The 21,620-nt window shown below is 42.5% G+C and overlaps 1 protein-coding gene across 1 annotated transcript in view; it reads right to left on the minus strand.

Annotated features, from left to right (window-relative positions):
- Positions 1-21,620, minus strand: part of EYS (eyes shut homolog) — a 556,153-nt gene that overhangs the window by 212,132 nt on the left and 322,401 nt on the right. The window contains 1 exon segment of the mRNA XM_066622702.1: positions 14,318-14,430. Coding sequence (XP_066478799.1) covers positions 14,318-14,430 — 113 coding nt within the window.

Below are 21,620 nucleotides of genomic sequence, written 5' to 3' on the forward strand. Positions count from 1 at the left end.
GCAAAAAAAAAAAAAAAAAAAAAAAGGAATGAAAATGGTGCACATGAGGAAACCAAACTGTAAAGTTAGCTGTTAGAAGACAAATCCCTCTTTTCTGTATGTTGAGCATTCTTAGCCACTTTCTTTAATGTGCTGTGCTTTATAGTAACACAATCTGGTTTGATAACAATGGTAACTATATCTCCATTACAAGGGATTCCCAGCAGATAACATGAAGATCTCAGAAGCCTGCTGTGAAGTTCTTAATTATTTATGAATCCATAACAAAACAATTTCCCTTCATTTACAAGTTTTTGTAATTGGTAAGGCATCGAATGGTAGCCTTCAAATCTTAGTGGCATCAGAGCCATTCAAAAAGGAAAACATCTACCACCAGTTTTCTTTAATAGTTCCTTCAGGTAATAAAATAAAATTTTATATATAAATTGTGCATGTGGCTACATGGATTCTTCACTACTAATATTCCTAGCCATGCGGGCAGAATCCCATAATAATGTTTCAAGGATTCATCTGCTATTTTGAAATGAGTGCAATTCTTTTAATAAAATCCTCCTGAGTAAATAAAATCCTCCTTTTATTTAACCTTTTATTTAACCTGAGTAATAAAATCCTCCTTTTATTTAACCTTACTTCCTGGCAGACAGCTAAATGGCAACAAAAAAAAAATATTGTTCCGTACCAGTGCAGGACAATATAATTTTTCTTAAACATTTTGTACAAAGAGCACAGCAGTTGTTGCATTTGAAAGTATTTCAGATAAAATCTGGGCACTGAAGCTTTTCATTAGCCTTCATTTCGCAGAGAATCTGGCAAGCACCAATGTGTCCTTTGGACTCTCAAAAATACCAAATAAAAAATTTAAAGAATTGATAAATATAGTTGTTTCAAGACATAAACATTTACTACATTTGAATTACCTTCCATACCTATTTGTCAATAAAGTGTAGAAATTGCATAGTAATTACATATAAATTACATAGTAATCACAGTTGCTATGCAATCTTTGTGCAGGTCTTTAGACAATGTTCAGTGTTACTGTTACCAGATTTGGGGGGCACATAATTCATACATATGAAGTTTTTCACCTTCAGCATATAATACATATGTGCACACTCATAGGTTATCCATAGGCCAGGTCTAGACTTTTGAAGTCACCTGTGTTGTATATTATTATTGCTAAGCATTGTATAAAGGATAAAAGAAGGCAAAACCTGCCCAGAAGCTGGCAATCAAATACATAGATATAAGGAAAAAGTGGGGGGAGAGAAACTAAAGGAGGACAGATATATTTGTTCACTCTTTCTTCTCCCCATCTCATGGATTCTTAATGTTGCTTATAGCTTGATTTCAGAAAGTTCTACTCGCAACAGGAAGTCACACCACTATACTAATTTACTTACAAACTGAACCTACTTCCCCCTACCCATTTTTCTTGATTATTTCCTGCAAAATCTTTTGAGAAGAATAGTCTCTTGCTCTCCGCACCCACACATATTTTCCTACACTAAATAGCCCCAAAACCTAAATGCTCCTTGTACCAAGTGAAGAATTTCAGTGGCAGATGTCCCATTATGATAGCCACATTTATCATAAGAAATAGAGATTTTACAGTCTAGAGCTCTTAATTGTGACTTTGAGATAATGCTACATACCTGCTTACTGTTAGTAAGATTGTCTAAGACAGTGCTCCCCAAACCCCTACAAGGGAGCTGGAAGCACTGTAAGTTGTTGCAGGGAAGGCAGCAGTGCGATTCCCAGGATAGTGCTGCTGCCGGGAACAGGAAGGGGGTTTTCTACTTACTTGCAGCCAGCACTGGAGTCCTGGGGGGGTTCAGGTTCCCCCTGCCTGCCTGCCTGCCTGCCTGCTGAAGAAGAAGAAGAAGAGGAAGAAGAGGAAGAAGAAGACAACGGCACTTCCGGTTTTGTCACAAAAACCAGAAGGGCCTTTTTTTTTTTTTTTTTTTTTAAAGACTTTTGCAAGAATGGGGAGGGCTCCCCATACTCCTCAGATCCCCCAGGACTGCAGCACTGGCTGCAAGTAAATAGAAAACTCCCCTCCTGTCCCCAGTAGCAGTGTGATCCTGAGGATTGTGTTGCTGCCTTCCCCTTGCCCCTTAAAGGGGCATTGGCCAGAGCTTCCCAGGCTGGTGGATAGCGACCCACCAGTTTGGGAACCACTGGTCTAGGCAGACTGGATGGAAATGACTGACCACCTTGCCAATGGAAGCCAAATTGAGGTCTCAGTGACTATTGTCAGAATGTGCCACTTTACTTTGGGTAGAATATTCTGACTATGCAGATGCCACAGGCAAAGGTCAATCTGCAAGTGAGATATTTTGGACCATATAATCTGCAATAAGCCTGGTGAGAGGAAAACACTCATTTGTGCCCTAGATGTTAAATTATTATTTTTTTAAATGGGGTAGCAGGCCTCAGACTTACCTCAAATCCACTCTGGAAACTCTGGAAGTACAAGGAAGTCATATTTAGGATAGGGCTTCTTTGGATTTTACCATTATGGCTCAAGCCAGCATTACCCCCATTCCTGTGATGGGTGACATCATAGAAATAACATGTCATATAGGCTTTTTCTATAAAGCCCAGCTATCCGATATTACTGAAATGACAAAAGAGTTGCAAATTGTGTTGGTTCCAGTGCCATTAGGTAACATTAATTCACAAGCCCCAAATCTGAGTCCTGTAATAAACATGCATTTTGGACCTGAGGTATCAAGTCCCAGGACAGAATCCAGGTGAACCTTGTACTGTACCCAGACAAACCCTGGGCTGTACATTATCCATGAGCTGTAAATATATTAGGAGCAGAAAAGGACATTTTTCACTAAGATCCTTCCAGGCCCCGACCTGATTTTCATAGTTTAGCAACCCATTTTAGGCAAAACTCTAACTGACATATTTAAACTGGTGAAAGCTGTATATTTTATAAGGAGACTTCTGAATGTGACATTTTAGAAGAATCCCATGTAAGTGACTGCACTTCTAAAGCCTCCAGCACAAGCCTGTCTGGTTCATTTATTTCTACAGAAACTGTAAACTCTTGCAGAACCAACAACGTACCAACAATGAGTCAAGAATAATTAAGGAGACTAAAAGATGAGTTATGCAATCTTTTTTGCCTGCATGGTTTGTGGTGATTTAAAGTAGAAAACCATGTAGCTGCTACAAAGAATAAAGTTGCTGTTCCTGGAAGCAGGAGGCAAAGAGATGGGTTTTTATTTGTGGTGCATTGATCAAGGAAAGCTCTTCATAAACAGGCTGGACATTGTTTTTAATTTTTTTTGTAAGCTCACCTAGTTTTCACTTTATATATAAAGAGTGTGTGTGTGTGTGTGTGTGTGTGTGTGTGTGTGAGAGAGAGAGAGAGAGAGAGAGAGAGAGAGAGAGAGAAGGAGGGAGGGAGGGAGGGAGGGAGGGAGGGAGAGTGTGTGTGTGTTTATTTAAAAATTTGAATAAACTGATATTTATATTTCAAAGCACAAGGATTGTTTAATATCCAAACCATTTCATCAGAGCACTTCATGAAAAAAAACAGCACTTCAGGCTTACATAATTTACAATGGTTGTGAACATTTAAAATATAAGGTCGAATTATGCCTGCTGCCACCTTTTTCAACATTATCATTGCAACACATCATTTTAATAGATGGCAAGGAAAAAAATGGATAAGGGGGTGGGAGAAAAGGAGCACGCATAAAGGTAGAAAAGAAATTGCACTGGAGAAAAGGCGTTAGAGAAAAGAACGCAGTGAAAACACATGTAATAAGCAGACAAGGCAAATCACAGAGCACCAGCCAAACATAAAGGATAAAACTGGAAAGCAATGATCAGGCATGAGAAAATAAACAAGGGACAATCACAGGCAAAAATAAAAGAACTTAGCAGTACACTCAATGGAAGAAAACACTTAAGGACTTCTGACAGATTATATTTTTCCTCACACATTACTGTCCTGATGTAACACGCAAGCTGTGTGAGCGTCATCATGCATTTTACTGAAAAATTGACATTCTGCAGAAGTCCTCAGAATCGTGGTGTTGAAAGGTCACTCAGATCAAACTCCTGACTTCAGGCTGCATGACCTATGCTGGAGATCAGGAACTAGGGACCCCAAGGCCAAATGCAACACACATACACAGAGTATCAGAAGGCTTCTTCATTGACAACCCAAAAGCAGGCAAGAATGTGGTGCAGAAGGAACAGAGGCTGTGGCAAAGAATTCTGACCATTTAGGGATGAGATGGGAAGACTTTAGAGCACCACTCTTGATGTCATCCTCAGAATTAGCCATAGACCAGGGATATGCCAGCATGGACAGAAATATTTATAGCTTCTCCATAAAAATCTCAGCACTAGCATTAGCCTTCTGAACAGTAAGGTTAATTACAATATTGCTGGCCTAGAAATCTGGTTTGCTAAAATTTGACATTTCCTCAAAGGAAGGGAAACTCTGATCAAGGATATCGCATTGAATGACATGCAGACTGCACTACCTGATCCTATAATCTATTATTAATAATACAAATATGTGTATACCTTTTGTTAACAAATGAAGATTAGGACGCTGTTTGCATCACATTTTTTCTCACAATACATTATTTTGGCATGTCAACCACTCAGAGGTTTTAACATCTTTGTCTAGGGTCATCTTATGCTGGCCACAAATCTCTCAGCAATGATACTGTGTTGATAGAGTGTAACAGCCCAATCCTAGCCTTGGCAGGGCCACAGGGTACAGTGGAGCCAAAATGGTAACCACTGTATCCAGTAGCTGGAGGTTGCCAGAGGCTGCTGGGGGTCTCCTTGGGGGAGGGGATTTTAGTCCCCTTCCCCTGAGTAAGGGCGCAGGCCTTCCAATGGGACTACTCAAGTCTGCACTGGCTTTTTGCCTGCGCAGACTGGAAATCCTCCATGTTGGGCTTCGCAGCTTGACACAAAGGATAGGATCCAGTGGAGCAGGGCTCTGCTGGTCCCCCCCTCCTGGACCAGTCACTCCCCCTGTCGTGCCCTCCCCCCACTGTGGAATGCCTCCCCCCCCACCCTGGAAATGTGCACTGACACCCAGTGGTGTAGTTTACAGTTGGGTGCTCCTGTGGTGTCCTCCATCCAGCGCTGGGCCCAGGGCCAACTGGTGCTGGCCTGGTGCTGGTGCTGCCTACTCAGAGAGTGCCGTACATGGCACCGGCACTGGAGCTCAGCCCTGGTGCTAGTTCCAGATAGGACTGGGCCCTAAGAGGTGTGTCGAGTCTGAGTCAAAGAAATCAGTGGATGGAGTCATTCTGAATCAAGTTTGCTGGAAAAAAGGAAAACTTAGAGGAAGGGAAGGCAGGAAGTCACATCCCACAATAATGTAAAGACAGACGTTCCCCGTTTGGGAATGAATTGACTGCTTCATTCAGTGGGAAGCAAAGGAACATAACAGTAACAACTTGCAGATATGGAATGTTCACAAGGGTAGGATTTTATAGATTGTTATTTTACACCCAATAATATTTCTCCATTCAGGGGTAGTGTCAGAGGTGGTTAGTTCTGGCACAGGTCAAATACCCACACTCATCAGACAGCAGCTGGACTGATCCACTGAATTTCCCAGTGCTGAACAGCCATTGATGATATACCCCTATTTGTTGATGGGGGAGTTGGGAAGAGCTATTGCCACCCATCACCAGCTGCCGGTAAGGTTGAGGTGGGACAGTGCAGAGCTTTGCCACAGGGCATCTAGCATGCTAGCACTTGAAGTGCATTCATTGTTTTTCTCTTCCTGGAAGGAACGAGAAGACACAGAGGACTGGATTAGTCAGTGCCCACAATTAAGAAGAGAAAAGATGTTTCCAGACCCTCTGCGGATACTGAAATGGACTTTGTGGGTTGGGTCCAGAGGACCCCTGGATGTGACCAGAAGCACCTTCCAGTTATATCCAAAGGTGTTCTGAGACCAGAGAGGTCACATGCATCTCAGAAAGGCCCTGGAGGTGTTGGAAAGGTTTTTGCAAAAACTGCTCATCATTTAGATCCCTTTCTTCCCATCAGTCTCAGCTGCTTCTATGCTGCTGGGACATCACAGAACCTGGGGGCAGAGCTAGAAAGGTCCAAAAACAGGACAAAAATATGCAAAAATGAGGGTGAACTTGATTTTTGCCAGGACACCTCAACTGCTTTCTCCCAGTTGCTGCATCTTGGTTTGTACTCTGGAGAAAATTGCTGATTTGCTTGAGAAGAAGAGAGCTCTACCCAAGCCACTAGTTAGTCACACTGAAAGTGACACATGGATGTCCTGAGAGGGAGAAGTCAGGGCTGGTTCAAGACTCCACTCTCATTTTTCTGCTCCCTGGATTCAAAAAAGAAGAGGAAAGGTGGAGAAGAAGAGAGTGGTGTCCTAGAGCAGGGGTATCCAAAGTTTTTGGCAGGAATGCCACATCGTCTCTCTGACACTGTGTCGGGGGCCGGGGGAAAAAAGAATTTACATTTAAAATTTGAATAAATTTACATAAGTTTACATAAATGAATATATTAAAGATGAACTTATATGAATGAATGAAGGTCTTGCAATAACTCAAGGTCTATAAAAGGCCTTGCACAAAGCAAGGCTGGCCTTTCCTTTGCTGCCGCTACTGCATCATGGATGTGAAACAACAAGCAGTGGAGGGAGTCCTCATCCCACAACTCATGCAACAGGTCAAACAGTCACCCTCACGCTGAGAGCAGTTGCATCGGGTCAGCATGGGCTCCAGCAAATCTCCGGAGGGCCAGAGGCTCATTGGAGACTGGGGGCTCCCTGAGGGCCGCATTGAGAGGCTTCGAGGGCCACAAGTGGCCCCAGGGCCATGGTTTGGGCACCCTCGTCCTAGAGCATCATGAACAGACCAGTGTCTTCCACATTTTCTCTTCTGCTTCATTCCTCTCTACATTTTTTAATTCAAGGGCAGAGTGGACAAGGAGTGAGGGTGGTGGGTAGAAGCAGGCTCTCCAGGCCAATTATTCTCCTTGCAACCATACCTGTTGAGTAAGAACAATTCAAAGCCATTTACCGACTAATACAGTTCCTAATGAAAATGACCCCTTAACTCAGCAGTGTCAAACATGTTTCATACAGCAGGCAGAATCGCATTCACAATGCCTGCTGAGGGCCAGAAGTGATGTCACCAAATAGGAAGTGACATCATTAAGCTGCGATGACCAGAAATAAGTACTTTATTCTCACTTAGAAATTCATTAGCTGCAAATGACTAAAGAGAAAATACAGCTCAGTACAGCTCAGCAGCTTAGAGCAGCTGATGGTGGTGTTTTGCCAGATTCCCAGTTCAAGCTTCACCCAGAAAATCCATGTCCACTTCAAGCTAGTTTGCTCCCCTTTGTTCCCCAACAATTTGCTGCCTGGACTGAGCACCTCAGTCAACCTCAAAGACCAGACAGCCTTGACAGGGTCCTTTGGAATTGGGATCTTTGTTGCAGACCAGGTGACTTCAACTGCACTGGTCTACAACACAAAATGTGAAGCATATGCTGTCTTTTAAACATAACTCTTTTAAAGAAGCAGAGAAAGCTGCCTTCGAAAGGTTAATGAACTGCATTTGGGTTTGTTTCTGAAGGCTCACTAAATTCTTTGCATGCATTCGCTTGCCTTTTGGTATTTTGAAATCCAAACAGATCTAGTTATAGAAATGGCAGAACATATTTGAGTAAATTCCAAACCACTTAACTATTCATAAGTTTAAAATATACTCACAAACCTGTACCTTAAGAAAATAGAATAAAAATTGTGAACTTGGGCTTATTTGATTCAAATAAGAGCTGGAAGAACAATAATCAGGTATCTAGAGTTCACCACAGTGTGGGAATATAAGTTGGAGAAACGTGAGTGAAGTCACAGGCAGAAGTTAAAAAGATGGTGAGAACTGGGGAGAAGTTTGAGGTCAGAAAAAAAACTTTTCTTTTACGGCACTGCACAGGATTCCATTGTAAAGCTTTTATAAGCTCACACAGGTGTGTTGCTGCAATATTTTGAGACACCAACCTAAAAAGGCTTTCTTGTATGTGAGCCATAAAGGACAAATATAGGGAGTAAGAACAAATGCAATATAATTTTAGTTCTCTCAATTCACATGTTATAAGCAGCAGCAGAATGTGAATGCCACAACTGTTTGGTGCAGTCCATTTAAAGTCCATTTAAAGTCACCATTATACAGTGGTGAAAATGCGCATGCTTTTCAAAGACTATTAAGGAAAGATTCTTTGTCTTCTGCATGTATGCCTACGGAGCCACATGCTGTTTATTGGAGCTGTGCCCTCTGCACGTCCAGCCCATAACTGGGAATACAACCACAAGTGCTATTCAAGAAGGAATTTGCTTCATTTGACATAAGTGATATCAGCACATAGTCAAATCTAGAATTGTGTGATATCACATCTAAGTGGCTGGGAACATTCAATCAAAAACAGGGCATCCTAGTAATGAGGGAAAAAAAAAGAAAGGAAAAAAGTACCATATTCATGATTTAGTGTTGTTAGGGAGAAATATTTCCAGCCTAACAGAGCTGTTTTCACCTGAAAAGAAAAGGGAGAATAATTTGCACAGACCTATATTTCTCACTGCTATGCATAAACCAGCCATAAACAATCTTTGACTTTGTTTTATTTTACATGGTATTATCTCAATGCTTTTGGTTGATGTTAGAATTCTTTACTCTGAGCCATGAGATTCTGATTGGGTATGATATGCACCCATTCTCTACAAAAGTTATGGTTTTGATGTCAAGGTTTCATGTTCTTAAAAAAAAAGTTATGCTTGTTTAAACCAAATATAGCTTAGAACTAGTGCTAATGAAAGTACAGGTTGAGTCTCATTATTCGCAAGGGTTCCGTTCCAAGAACTCAGATGGATGGCAAAAAACGCACTACAGTAAATCAATTTAAAAAAACAAAGTCTCTTTGTCCTGGTGATTTAAAAACAGCCTTTTGGGACATTTGGTGGGCCACTGTGAAATACAGGAAGCTGGACTAGATGGACCTATGGCCTGATCCTGCAGGGTTGTTCTTATGTTCTTATGTTCTTAGCCTTGCTGACCTTTGTAATGCACACATAGTCAATCAATCTCTCTCCAGGCGCTTAGGCTTCACTAGGAGGAAGCAATCCCTCCCTTCACCAGGAGCCCCAGGAGGGGGAAAGAATGGAGAAGGTGATAATCGCTGCCATTTAGCCTTCTTTCATGTGCTCATGGGGAAGGGAGGAGTGAAGCCTGCAGAAAGAATGACTGATGGATGGATTGTTAGTATTTTTTACAGGCCTGATTATGATCTGCTGCTTTATGCTCTTTTATCTGACTACTGTTTTTATGGTATCTGTTAATGTGTTTTTAATATGTTTTTTATCTGTTGGTTAAATTATGTTTTTAATCTGTTTTTAACGTGTTGTAAGTTGCCCTGGGTCCCTTTTAGGGAAAGGGCTGGATATAAATAAAGTTTATTATTATTATTATTATTATTATTATTATTATTATTATTATTATTATTATTATTATTATTAGCCAGCTGCCCTCTCTGGCATTATTAAACGACTGTTTTCCTTTAATTTAAAGGGCCCTTCTCATCAGCTCTGAGATAGAAAAATCTGTGGATACTTAGGTTATACCTGCAATCACTTGTATGACTGTCTCTCTGCAATAGTAAAATGCAGTTTTTTAAACTGTGATTTTAAAGGGGTGTATTTTTCCCCTTCTCCAGGGATCAGCACATTCGTTCTCATTTGCAGGGGGCCATTTGTGTTGAGTCAAATCCGTGTATAAAAAATCCATGTATAACAAGGCTGGACCTGTACCTGCCTGGTGATGTTTTTAGAAATCCAGAAGACAAGACGTAGACCAGGAAAGACAACTGTGGCTAATAATTAGCCCTGGCTACCTGATTAACAGCACAATGGAGCACACTAAGGAAGTAAATGATTCTGCTTGCTTTTAATGACAAGTTCATCAATGCCACTTGAGTCTGTGGTGGGCTGGAAGGAGACAGCAGCAGCCTCGATGTGAAGGGCACCCCAGATTTGCTGCCCCCTTCTCCCTGCCATCCACCACTGACACAAGCTGCAACAGCCTGCTTTAAGGCTAGGCTGGCCCTGACTGACTAGACTAGAAGCATCTCTCTAGAGTTTCAGACAGGGTTCTTTTCCAAACCTACCTGAAGATGTCAGAAATATTTTCCTATCTGTGGATAATTCTTCCCCCTGCTCTGTCTGCATTCCACATGTGGGCACTTTTAGACAAGTGACCCTTCATAAGAGGTTCAGCCACACAGAACACTGTACTCTGTGTCTACCCTAAACATGTGAATTGGTTCAGGGCTGATGTTGTCTAACAAACTTAGACACAAATGTCTATGCACACATAAACAATTATGACTCCAATAACTGTTCGCATTTTAGAAGCTGGTACCATGTCACAGAAAAATTACCTTGTCTGGTTGTCACCTTGTTTAGAGGTGTTTGGAGGCAAGAATCTTGTGTTTCTAATAGCTCCATGATAGGCTAAATGAAATAACAGTTTTTCCAATTTGGAAAGAGAGATGGGGAAAACTTAACATGATAAATGACTGACTGCCACACAGTAGTTAAAATCTCAAGAAGACTACAATAAAAATGGTACCAACTCTAAAAAAATATCTTATTGACTAATGCAAACTTCAAATCTCTATTCAATTAAATCTGCAAACACTATTTAAATTTTGTATTTATCTACCTATTACAGGCTCAATATTACCCATGACTGCAAAAAGTCAACAATTACATTCAACTTCTGCTCTGTCCAAGCCAAAAACTACCGCCATATTACTGGACACTTGCTCACATGGGTTTAAACCTATGGAAGGACAGTAAACATTGAATCAGGCAGACCCAATTTCACTGGTAATAAAGCTGGCACCATAAAAGAGAGGATATTAGAACTGAGGAATATAAAAAGTCCTTGCCTGCTGAATGCAGAGCAACATTCTTCCTGTTTTTTAAAATAAATTGCTGACACTCTTTAGACACTTTTAGAATTTCCATTAAATGGCCCAAGGTCAGCACATAGTAGAACCTGAACAAATTGTCTGATATATTGGGGATCCCAAACAAAATTACAGGGTTTGTTAAAATGTCCATTTTTTTTTAAAGTTGCATACTAGAAAGTTGTGTCACCACATGTCCTGTGTCACTCTTTCATGTCCTGTGGTGACACATGAAAGAAATTACACTATGAGACAAGGACCATGGAATCAAAGTGCCTGCACAAGATGCCCATGGGTATGCCAGCAAGTATATACGAATATTACCCTAAAATAGCTACATCATTCAGCCTCCTGACACACCTGTAAGAACAAAGATAATTAGGCCTCAATCCTAATTATCCTTAACTACCCCAATCTCCCTTGCCCTATTGCCTGTGGGTCTCCTTGGTTGCCCAACTGCCTGTGGGTCTTCTTGGGTGTACTCCAGCCATTTTGTTGGTGTAGTTCCAAGGAGATAAAGGGGCAGGGTTGCCCTGGTAAAATAAGGGCAAGGTGGAGCACAAGGAATACAGAAATCCCCATACAAATCAAACTTGAAAATTTTCAGAACAAATTGGCCTTAAGCCAACAAGTTTTTTGCCTTGCATTGCCACAAGTGCAAAGCATCTTCCCTGCTTCATCCTTCCTACTAATGCTCCCTCAAAGCCGCTACTGATTGTTGGGGGACTCTGGCAACAGGTGAGATGTGGGAATTACCACTGAAAACACAAGAGGACCTGAAACTTCTTTTGCAGTTTCTGGGTATTCTTCCACTTCTTGCAGTGTCCCTATACTGCATCCCACTCCACTGCCCCTGACCCTAAGTAACAGCCTTTCAACAAAATGAGTGGAGTCGGGGAGCTTCAATAGGAAAGAGGGAATGCAAAAGATTCCTTGAGCAAGGGTGCATCATGTGACCGTTGCTCTGGAAGCCAAACCTTGAGTTTATTCCTTTAAATCTCAGATGCACATAGGATGCTTACAGTTTATCAGGCAGAAAAGTTATGTGAAACTCTAAAGCAGGGTTTCAGACATAAGGCCCTGGGGCCGGATGTGGCCTGCAGAAGCTTTTTGTCTGGCCTTCAGGCTTTCAGCTGCTGACTAATGCTGAGGTGACACTGCTGAAAGGGTGACCCGCATGATAATTGGGCTCTTCCATCTCTTGAAACATGGTCAAGATTTGTGTAGTTTATCTTCTGTCATTTGCAGTTAATGAGTTCCTACACAAGAACAGAGTGCTTATTTCTGGTTTTGACCTGTTTAATGACATCACTTCCTGTGTAATGGCATCACCTTCAGCCCTCAGCAGGCATCATGAATGCTATTCGACCCTCTGTATGAAATGAGTGACACCCCTGCTCTAAAGTTTGCATAACATCTGGATTGGCGTACTCCTGTGCAAGTTTTTGTGGAAGTAAATCCCACTGAGTTCAATGGGACTTACAGCTCAATCCTAACCTGCCTTGAAACAGGGAAGCGAGCTGGCCTGCCCCACATCCAGAGCAGGGTTGGGGCAGAAAGAGGCTCAGCCTTGGGTAAGGGGAATTCCTTCCCCTTACCACAGGTAAAGCCACAGTAGCCCCAATGGAGCTGCTCTGGGCTGCCCAGGACTGGGGTTAGGATCTGGCGCAAGTGCCGGATCCTAGTCCCACATCCCACTCAACTGCTGCCCGAACATGGGCCTGCCTGCTGTCCATTCTCCCCCTGCCCCAAACATCTCCTTCCTCCCCTCCAGCTACCCCCTTTCAAACCTCCCGCTGGCCTGACTCAGTTGGCACAGGTTTACCTCATCTGCCTACATGGTGGGTTAGGACAGACATGGGCGGGTTAGGACAGACAAAAGAAAATATTTCTTTACTCAGCGTGTGGTCGGTCTGTGGAACTCCTTGCCACAGGATGTGGTGCTGGCGTCTAGCCTAGACGCCTTTAAAAGGGGATTGGACAAGTTTCTGGAGGAAAAATCCATTATGGGGTACAAGCCATGATGTGTATGCGCAACCTCCTGATTTTAGAAATGGGTTAAGTCAGAATGCCAGATGTAGGGGAGGGCACCAGGATGAGGTCTCTTGTTATCTGGTGTGCTCCCTGGGACATTTGGTGGGCCGCTGTGAGAAACAGGAAGCTGGACTAGATGGGCCTATGGCCTGATCCAGTGGGGCTGTTCTTATGTTCTTATGTTCTTACATTGTGGGGCTTGGGCCAGTATCTGGAGGCAGGCGCACATCCACACGCTTGGCTACCTCCTCGGATGGTGTTGTGAAAGTGCTTTACAGCACTTTTGCGACACTGTTGGGCCAGCTCACATCATTTCCAGGATTGCACCCTTTCTCTAAAATAAGTGTGTCAGGTATTATAAACCAAATATATTATTTTTTACAGAGGTGCAGTCCACCTCTGCCAGATTTATAGAAGCCCTTTGTTTGCTTCGCCTCTTTCAGGCCTGGCACAACTGTGCCAATGGCTATTTCTGTTCCAGCAATAGAACTGTGGGGAAGACTTGGTGCCAGTGCACAGGACCAAACTGGCTGCTTTCCTCATGCTGGAATTGTAATATAATGGTATGAGTTCCGAGTCTGTGCAGCTGTTCCATATAGGATTGAACCCAATTTCTCAACATTCCCTTTTGAATGATACAAAAGCCCAGTAAGTTCCAATTGCAAATGATACTGACTTTCTGCACCATGTGGGCCACAGTTCTCCATACAATTCAGCTAAGAAGCTTAACCACTTCTATGAAAGAACCTTGTTTACCGTTTCTTTTCCAAAGGAGATATATTGTTCATGAATGCCTAAATGATAACAACCAAGAGAAATTTAAGGAAACAGGCAAAAGTGTGTGTATGCGTGCGTGTGCTGTGACTTCCATGTTTACTTACCATTTGACCATCTTGTATCATTTGCATACAACATTAGTTCTGCTGTGTTTCACATCAAACATTAACGGAAATTCTAATACAGTGAGGAGAAATGCATAGCAGCATTTTTATTGTGTTTTTCCTCCTGTTTTATCTTGCAGTCTTTTGTTCAGCCACTGGGCAGAAACCCAGCATACACAAGCTGTCAGGCTCAAGTGGACAATTCTTTAAAAAGATATTTTTTAAAAAAGGGAAATTTCCGTAAAAAGAGGAGAAATGGAATATGAAGGGAAACAAAATACCTATTCAAAACCATTCTTCTACACACAGTTCCAATCCAATCAAACATGGAACTTTTTTTGGAGAGAGGAAAAAAAATCAACAGCATTGGTTTCTTCTGACTGGAAAAGTCACAAAACATGATTTACCTGCAGCTGACAACGTTGCTTTTGTCCACAGCATTAGAAAAGGTGAAAGGTCCCAACTTATTGATTTCTGTAACTTCTATGCAGCCAGTAAAATTGAAGACAGGTTCAGTCATCTAAAGAAGGGCAGAAATCAAAGTGTTAGGTTGCTGTCAAAGATGTAGAAAGCCCAATCTTGACATCACCCTCTTCCATGTTATGCCAGATGTGACCTGAAGCATGAAATCACCTACACTGCAAACTTAAAATAGCCCTGAGGTGCCATATAATATCACTGAACAGTTTTTTAAGAAGTCTTATTAATGATCTAGGTCGGGGTCTCCAAACTTTTCGGCCAGAGGGCTACATCAAATATTTGGCAAGTTGTCAAGGGTCAGAAAAATAAATTTTAAATATAAAATTTAAATACATTAGAGACAGAATTTAGATGAACTTAGATGAATGAGAGCCCAATCCTGAGGACCACGGCACGGCTCCGTGCCACAGACCTCAGCTGCAAATGTGCTGTAAGGCACATTTGCGGGGCTTACTGCCGGGCTCCCACCGGAGCTAGCTCAGCGCCAGCCAGTGCTGGGCTAGTGCCCAGTGGTCGCCCGGGTTCCGCATCGCTGCGGTCCCCCGGACCGCCGGGCTGCGGAACGGGAGGTGGAGGCATGGCCGGGAGCGTGGGGGAGGTGTTTCAGGGAGGGCGGAGGCGTGTCGGGGGCGGGAGAGAGGCAGATCTACGGAACCAAGCTCCGCAGGATCCTAGGCGCTCATGCAGGGCTACTCACCCTACACAAGCGCCTTTACTTTAGCGCTGACCTTTTGATTGGCGCTAAAGTGAGTAGCCCCATTGTGGGGCTGCTTCCCTTACATGGGGGAAGGGGACAAACGTTCCCTTCTCCCGAGGAGCCACCTGCAGTAGCGCGGGAGGCGCAGGATCCGGCGGCTGCCCTCCGTGAAGCTGCCGGGTCTGGGAGCTCCGGGCAGCTCAGGATTGGGCTGTCCGCCCATTCATTCATTAATTCAAATTTCCAGGGTTTCCTCAAGCACTAACACAAACCACAGAAATAAAGCACACACTCAAATGGACTCCCATTCCTCTATCTCCCAAGCACTTACTTAAATGTACAGGAGTAAATATCTCAGAACCAGCACATCACAGGAAAGCTCCAGCATTTCTCCAAGCATCAACACATACCACAGAAATAAAGCACATACTCAAATAGACTCCCAGTCCCCCACCCCATGAGCCACTTATTTAAATGTACGGGAATAAATAACTGAGAACCAGCACATCACAGGAAACATGTAATGAGGGCGTGGAGCATGTAATGAGGAGCATGTAATGCACACAGGAGCATGTAATGCACACAGGAGCATGTAATGAGGGTGTGCCTTTTCCAAATCTCATCTTCTGGCCCAAGCAGCAAAGCTCCTCACACCTGCCACTGAAATCATTATTGCACTTTATTTAGTCCAGTTGACTACAGCTGGCATGTAGACTAATTTTATCACAGGTACCACAGGTGGTCCAGCCAGCACATTGGTAAGGGTACAGGCAAGTGAAGGACTGGCAGCCTGAGTCCTAGAGACTGAAAAGTCAAACGGAAACCAGGGGCTTCATAAAACCAGTGGAATCCCATCAGGCCTGAATATTATTTCATTCCTGCTGAGTTGGTAGGTGCAATAGCTCCTACCAATGTAGCAGACCAGAAGAAGTTCCACATTCCGACAAGCCTTCATGGTAGCACAGAAGGCACAGTTGGACTTCTTTGTCTGAGACCCCTGTGGTCCACTCACTGTCAGCTGACTTGCCTTTCCTTTCTGCTGCTTCTCCTCTGCTCTTTCTACCCCAAAGCTCTTTCCCCCTCAGCTTTTAGCTTGGTTTTTTATTTACTAGCTGGAGCAAAAAAAAAAAAAAAAAAAGACAAGCCTTGCTGGATCAGATCACAGTTCCATCTGGTCAATTGCTCTATTGCTAACTGTGTTCAGTCAGATGTTTCCAGCAAGCCCACAAGTAAGCATGAAGGCAACATATCTCCCTAGTTCTTTGTCCCCCACAACTGGCACACACATGGGCAAAATTCAGAGGCTCTTTAGTTATGGTGACTAATAGGAATTGCTGTAACACTGCAGGATAGACCTATCACAGGGATTAGCCCACCACTCCAGTGCCAGCATCAAGTTGCAGAGGACCCTAGGGGAAACCCTTGCACTGGACTTTCCTGGCACTCTCCCACCTTTCCCCAATGGCACTTTGGGTTCTTCTACTGCCTGATGGTTCAGTGCTGATGGTTCAGGAGCTGGCCCGGTCTGGTAGGACCCCTGATAAATGTGGGGCATTCGCCAGTGGCCAATTCCTAATCACATTCACTTTTACATAATTATCTTTGGCCATTTCTCAGTTACTTCCAGATTTGAAAACCATTGCAAAATCCTCAGAACTGGCAAAATATAATATTATCAAGATTAAAGCCAAACAGCAAATATTTGAATAGAAGGGAAAGGAAGAGGAAATGACAGTGCAAGGGAGATAAGCACTCAACTATTTTGAGTACAGAAAAACATGCAAATTAGACCTCAAACCCTGTTATAAGCCTCTTTCTCTCTTCTGTGCCATGGTCTTATTCCCTTGCACTTAGGCCTGATCATTGTTCTCTGCTATACCGCTTCCCTACCAGTTCTCCCTCCTGAGAGGCACTTCTTTTGAGTCCTTTCAATTCACTCATATTGTCTTTATTTCATCCTGGAGAAGTCCTGCCAGCAGGATGGCTTCTCTCCAGTGGAGAAGTTCCACTGTTTCCTGACAAGCCTACAAACAACTGGAATGGGAGCCTGTGGTGTGGAGACAAGCTAAATCACCTACCTCTAACATTTCAAGAGAGATACAAATACTCCCTCTCATTTTTCAAATACAGCCCTTCCTGATCTTCAGAGCAATAACTCATTCATTCATTCTAGTACAGAAATAAAAATCCAAAGCAAAAGTGAAGGGGGTTTTGTTTTATAAGTAACTCCTATACATATTTATGTGGGACTAAATCCCACTATGTTCAGTGGGGCTTATTCCTATGGAAGTGTGCATAGAATTCTTGGGACTTCTTATTTCCCTTAAAGCAAATTCAGATATTAGCTGTGGGGCTTCCAGGTTGGATGCATCTGCAAGCCTGAGATTTCTGAGGTTGGGCCTAATGACACCACATGGATATCAAAAATAGAGAAAAAAATTCACCTTATGTTTCTAGTGGGAAAACTGCATTTTCCCTTTCAGAATGATGAGTGGAACATTATTACAGTAGTTTAAAAACAGTACTGTTACAGTCAATTACACTACTCTGTAACTCCTAGATTCAAGATTCAAAGGTAGAAATATTAATAATAAGAGCAATGCTATGATAGCACTTGTCTGGGTTATTAAACCCTCCACCATTTCACAGATGAACTTAGACAGCAGCATACCCAGTTCCAATAAGATCACCACTTCAGATCTCCCTCCTTACACACACACACACACAAACACATTGTTCAATGCTCTACTTTACCTACATTATTGGTTTACCCCTCAACAGCTTTTATCCCATACCATTTTGAAATCCCAAAAGCTGCTTGTTCTATCACAAAAAAATGTACTTGATAATCATAATTGCCCTACAATATGTGGCCAACAGTTCAAAATTATTCTTGTCATTGTATGAAATGCAGAGAATGCACTGAATTGTGCCTTATTGTTCATGCACACATCGCTACATGTACTTTATATATCAAGCCGGTATAAACTGGCTTTGCAATTCAGGAGAGAACACGAAACTCCGTCAGATCTCTGACTCAGTCGAATTTCATGCATGTATCCTTCTCTCATATTCAAACTCAGAGCAATCCTTCCTGCTTCTTTTTTCTCTCTTTTTAAAGATCCCTCATACTTTCTACCTTTCTGCGTGACTCTCTTTTTCAAAATCCTGTCCTCCCTTGCTAATCTTTCTCACAGTCATACGTATTTGTAGAGAAAGCACAAATTGTAGACACATGGAGAAATTTGTTTATGGCAATGGTTCCCAACCTTTAAAAGCTCATGGACAACTGAGGCAAAAACTGGAATTATCATGGACCACAGTACACCCACCCACAAAAAATACAATTAAATTTATAATTATAAGAGAATATTTATTAGAGATTTATTATTTATAGAGAAGATTTCTGGTTTACTGCTTTTGTTGCCAGCTGTGGCTGCAGGCGATCTGTTCTCTGCTGTCTCTGGTGGTCCGTGGGGAAGCATCTCCCAAGCAAATGCCCCCCCCCACCATGGACTACCAGAGATGACAAGAATGGACTGCCCACCGCTGCAGCTGACACTTCATTGATGGCTACAGACAGTCTGCTTTCCACCCTCACTGGTGGTCTGTGGGGGATTGCTCGCTTGGCAAGATGCTGGAAGGTGATCTTTTTTTCTGTGATCACACGGACCACTTCTCAGGGTCACACAGATCACATGTGGTCCCCGGATGACAGGTTGGGAAACAGTGGTTTATGGGAAAAGGGTGCAAGAAGACACCTTCCTTGCCAGTAGACTATTTAACAATTCTTTATAGTCTTCATTATTTATATAACACTATCGGTGAACATTGTTGGAGGGGGTTGCTCCAGGCACACGCATAGTCTGCTGCTTGAAACATGCTTGTCTGTGCCAGTGCTTGAAGCTTAGCAGCAGAAGTATCAGATGGCAGGGAGAGAAGCAAATATTTATGACGATTATAGTGGTGTGGAGTAGCAGCAGGTTTCGCGACTGAAGAGTCCACAAGGCTTCATTGCATCCCTACCAGTGATCAACATTGTCAAAGCAGACAGCACCAACAGTTGCTTTGGCAGCAATCCTTGCATGTACCAGAATGCATATAATGTACTGCTGTGTGCGACAATCTCTGGATCAGGGTCAAAATTATTTTTAGACTTCCACATACTCAGCAAGACATGCTTCACATTACATTCAAATGCTATCAGAGGACAAATGCTAACAAGGACTTTAGAAAAACATGTTCCTTGATTCCTGACACAAATAATGTGGTTACATTGAACTGAGACCACAACAGATAGCTAAAACTGGGTGTTTTGTTTCCCCCCCCCCCCCGATTTAGCTTCAATTTTTCTTCCCTCCTTTAACCTTCTAGATCAGGGGTGCCCAAACCCTGGCCTGGGGGCCACTTGCGGCCCTCAAGGACTCCTAATCCAGCCCGCAGGGAACCCCTAGTCTCCAATGAGCCTCTGGCCCTTCAGAAACTTGCTGGAGCCCACAATGGCCCGACACAACTGCTCTCGGCATGAGGGTGACTGTTCAGCCTCTTGTGTGAACTGTGGGATGAGGTTGCTTGCTGCTTCACGTTTGTGATGCTGCAGCAGCAGCAAAGTGCAAGGCCTTTTATAGGCCTTGAGCTATTGCAAGACCTTCATTCACTCCTATAAGTAACATCTCTAATATATTCATTTATGTAAATTTATTCAAATTTGAAATGTACATTGATTCTTTTTTTCCTGGTCCCTGACACAGTGTCAGAGAGATGATGTGGTCCTTCTGCTAAAAAGTTTGGACACCCCTATTCTAGATCAGTGGTTCTCAAACTTCTAGCACTAGGACCACTTTTTAGAATGAGAATCTGCTAGGACCCACCGGAAGTGATGTCATGATCGGAAGTGACATCATCAAGCAGGAAAATTTTTAACAATCTTAGGCTGCAATCCTACCCACACTTACCCAGCAGTAAGTCCCATTTACTTGCATTGTTAAAAGCATAAACATAGTAGCCTGTTAAAAGTACAGATCTGTAACATTTCCCTGAATGCAGTCACATACCATGGTAGCATCAAGTCTAATATATTAAAAATAAAATATTGAAATGAATGGGGACCCACCTGAAATTGGTTCGTGACCTACTAGTGGGTTCCAATCCACAGTTTGAGAAACACTGTTCTAGAGCATTTTTCAACTCTTTGAACCACCCTTGTTTCAATATCACAAAAAGTGCTAGTATTTCGAATCAAGTCCTCATTACAGTTGGCATAGGAAGCCAAACAACAGTCCCTGATAAAACAGTCAAAGGTCAAAAAACGGCATCATTACAGCATTCATATCAACCTCTGTCTTCATCTGAACTCTTTCAGCATTGCTAATGTCAAGTTAGTGTGGGCAAAATCATCACCATAGCAACCTGAAATCTATATTGCACACTGAAGAACAAATTAACTATGCAGCTTGGGAATATATATATTAAAAAAAAAAGTGGGGTGGGGGGAGAATAAAGGTTATTTGCATTTTCTTGAAAACTGTATTCTTAGTGAATATTTTATGTTATATCATGATTTGCCGGGAGACAGAAATCCACAGATTAGGTCCCCGGTCACTTCTTCTGGATTGGCGATCAGTATATTTCAGGCATAATGTTTTCCCTCTCAGATAAAAATAAAATAATTATGAGCCTTGCTTCTTGCCCTAAGCACCACTGTCTCATAAGCATTTCTGTCAAGCAACACCCACCCACATGATAAGCAGTAGGCTAAATGAACTGCGAAGCAAATACATATTTCAGAAGATGTTTATGAAGAAGGGCAGCTAATACAGAGGAAGATGAGAAAACGAATGTGTTTGACCTTTTAAAAATGTTGCTGTCGAGTGCTACAGGACTCTTATATCCATCAGCAAAACCTATTCCACTAAGGGCTTCATCAGTGGTTTCACATTTAAATTCATTTGTTTAAATGTGTACACAAATGCACCGAAGTGCTTACTCCTTTGAAAGCTTTCAACATCAGTGTTAATAATTTAGCAAGCCTTAACTTTCTTTCAATGCAGGAAAGGTGAAGTAGTTTTTTTTTTTTAAAACAAAATACGAAGTGGTACTATATAGTGATTATTCACCATCCTGTTTTGTACCAAATATATCAAAGGGCTTGTTTACACATGCATATGACTCCATCAAGTGCTAATCAACTCAATATTTGCTGACTAGAAGCTACGTTTGATTGGACTGGACTGAAAACCACAGTATTTGAGGTCATATGAAAACTCTTACTGATGAGGTTGGATCTATGATGGCTTATTCAGTCATGCTCATTAGCTCATTAGCTTGTAATGATAAAGGACCCTCAGAGTAGCCCAAGCTCAGTGGCGTCACTAGGATTCGCGTCAACTGGTGCGGGAGGCCTGCGCGTCACCCCAAGCACTGGGCGGGGCAACACCACAGGTGGTGGATGTAGTGATGTGCCATCGCTCTGCCCCCACTGGTTTCTTTGCTGTACCTTTTGTTAGAACACAGATATTTCAATGTGGTTTGTT

The sequence above is a fragment of the Tiliqua scincoides genome, chromosome 1, assembly GCF_035046505.1.
Source record: "Tiliqua scincoides isolate rTilSci1 chromosome 1, rTilSci1.hap2, whole genome shotgun sequence".
Taxonomy (NCBI): Eukaryota; Metazoa; Chordata; class Lepidosauria; order Squamata; family Scincidae; genus Tiliqua; species Tiliqua scincoides.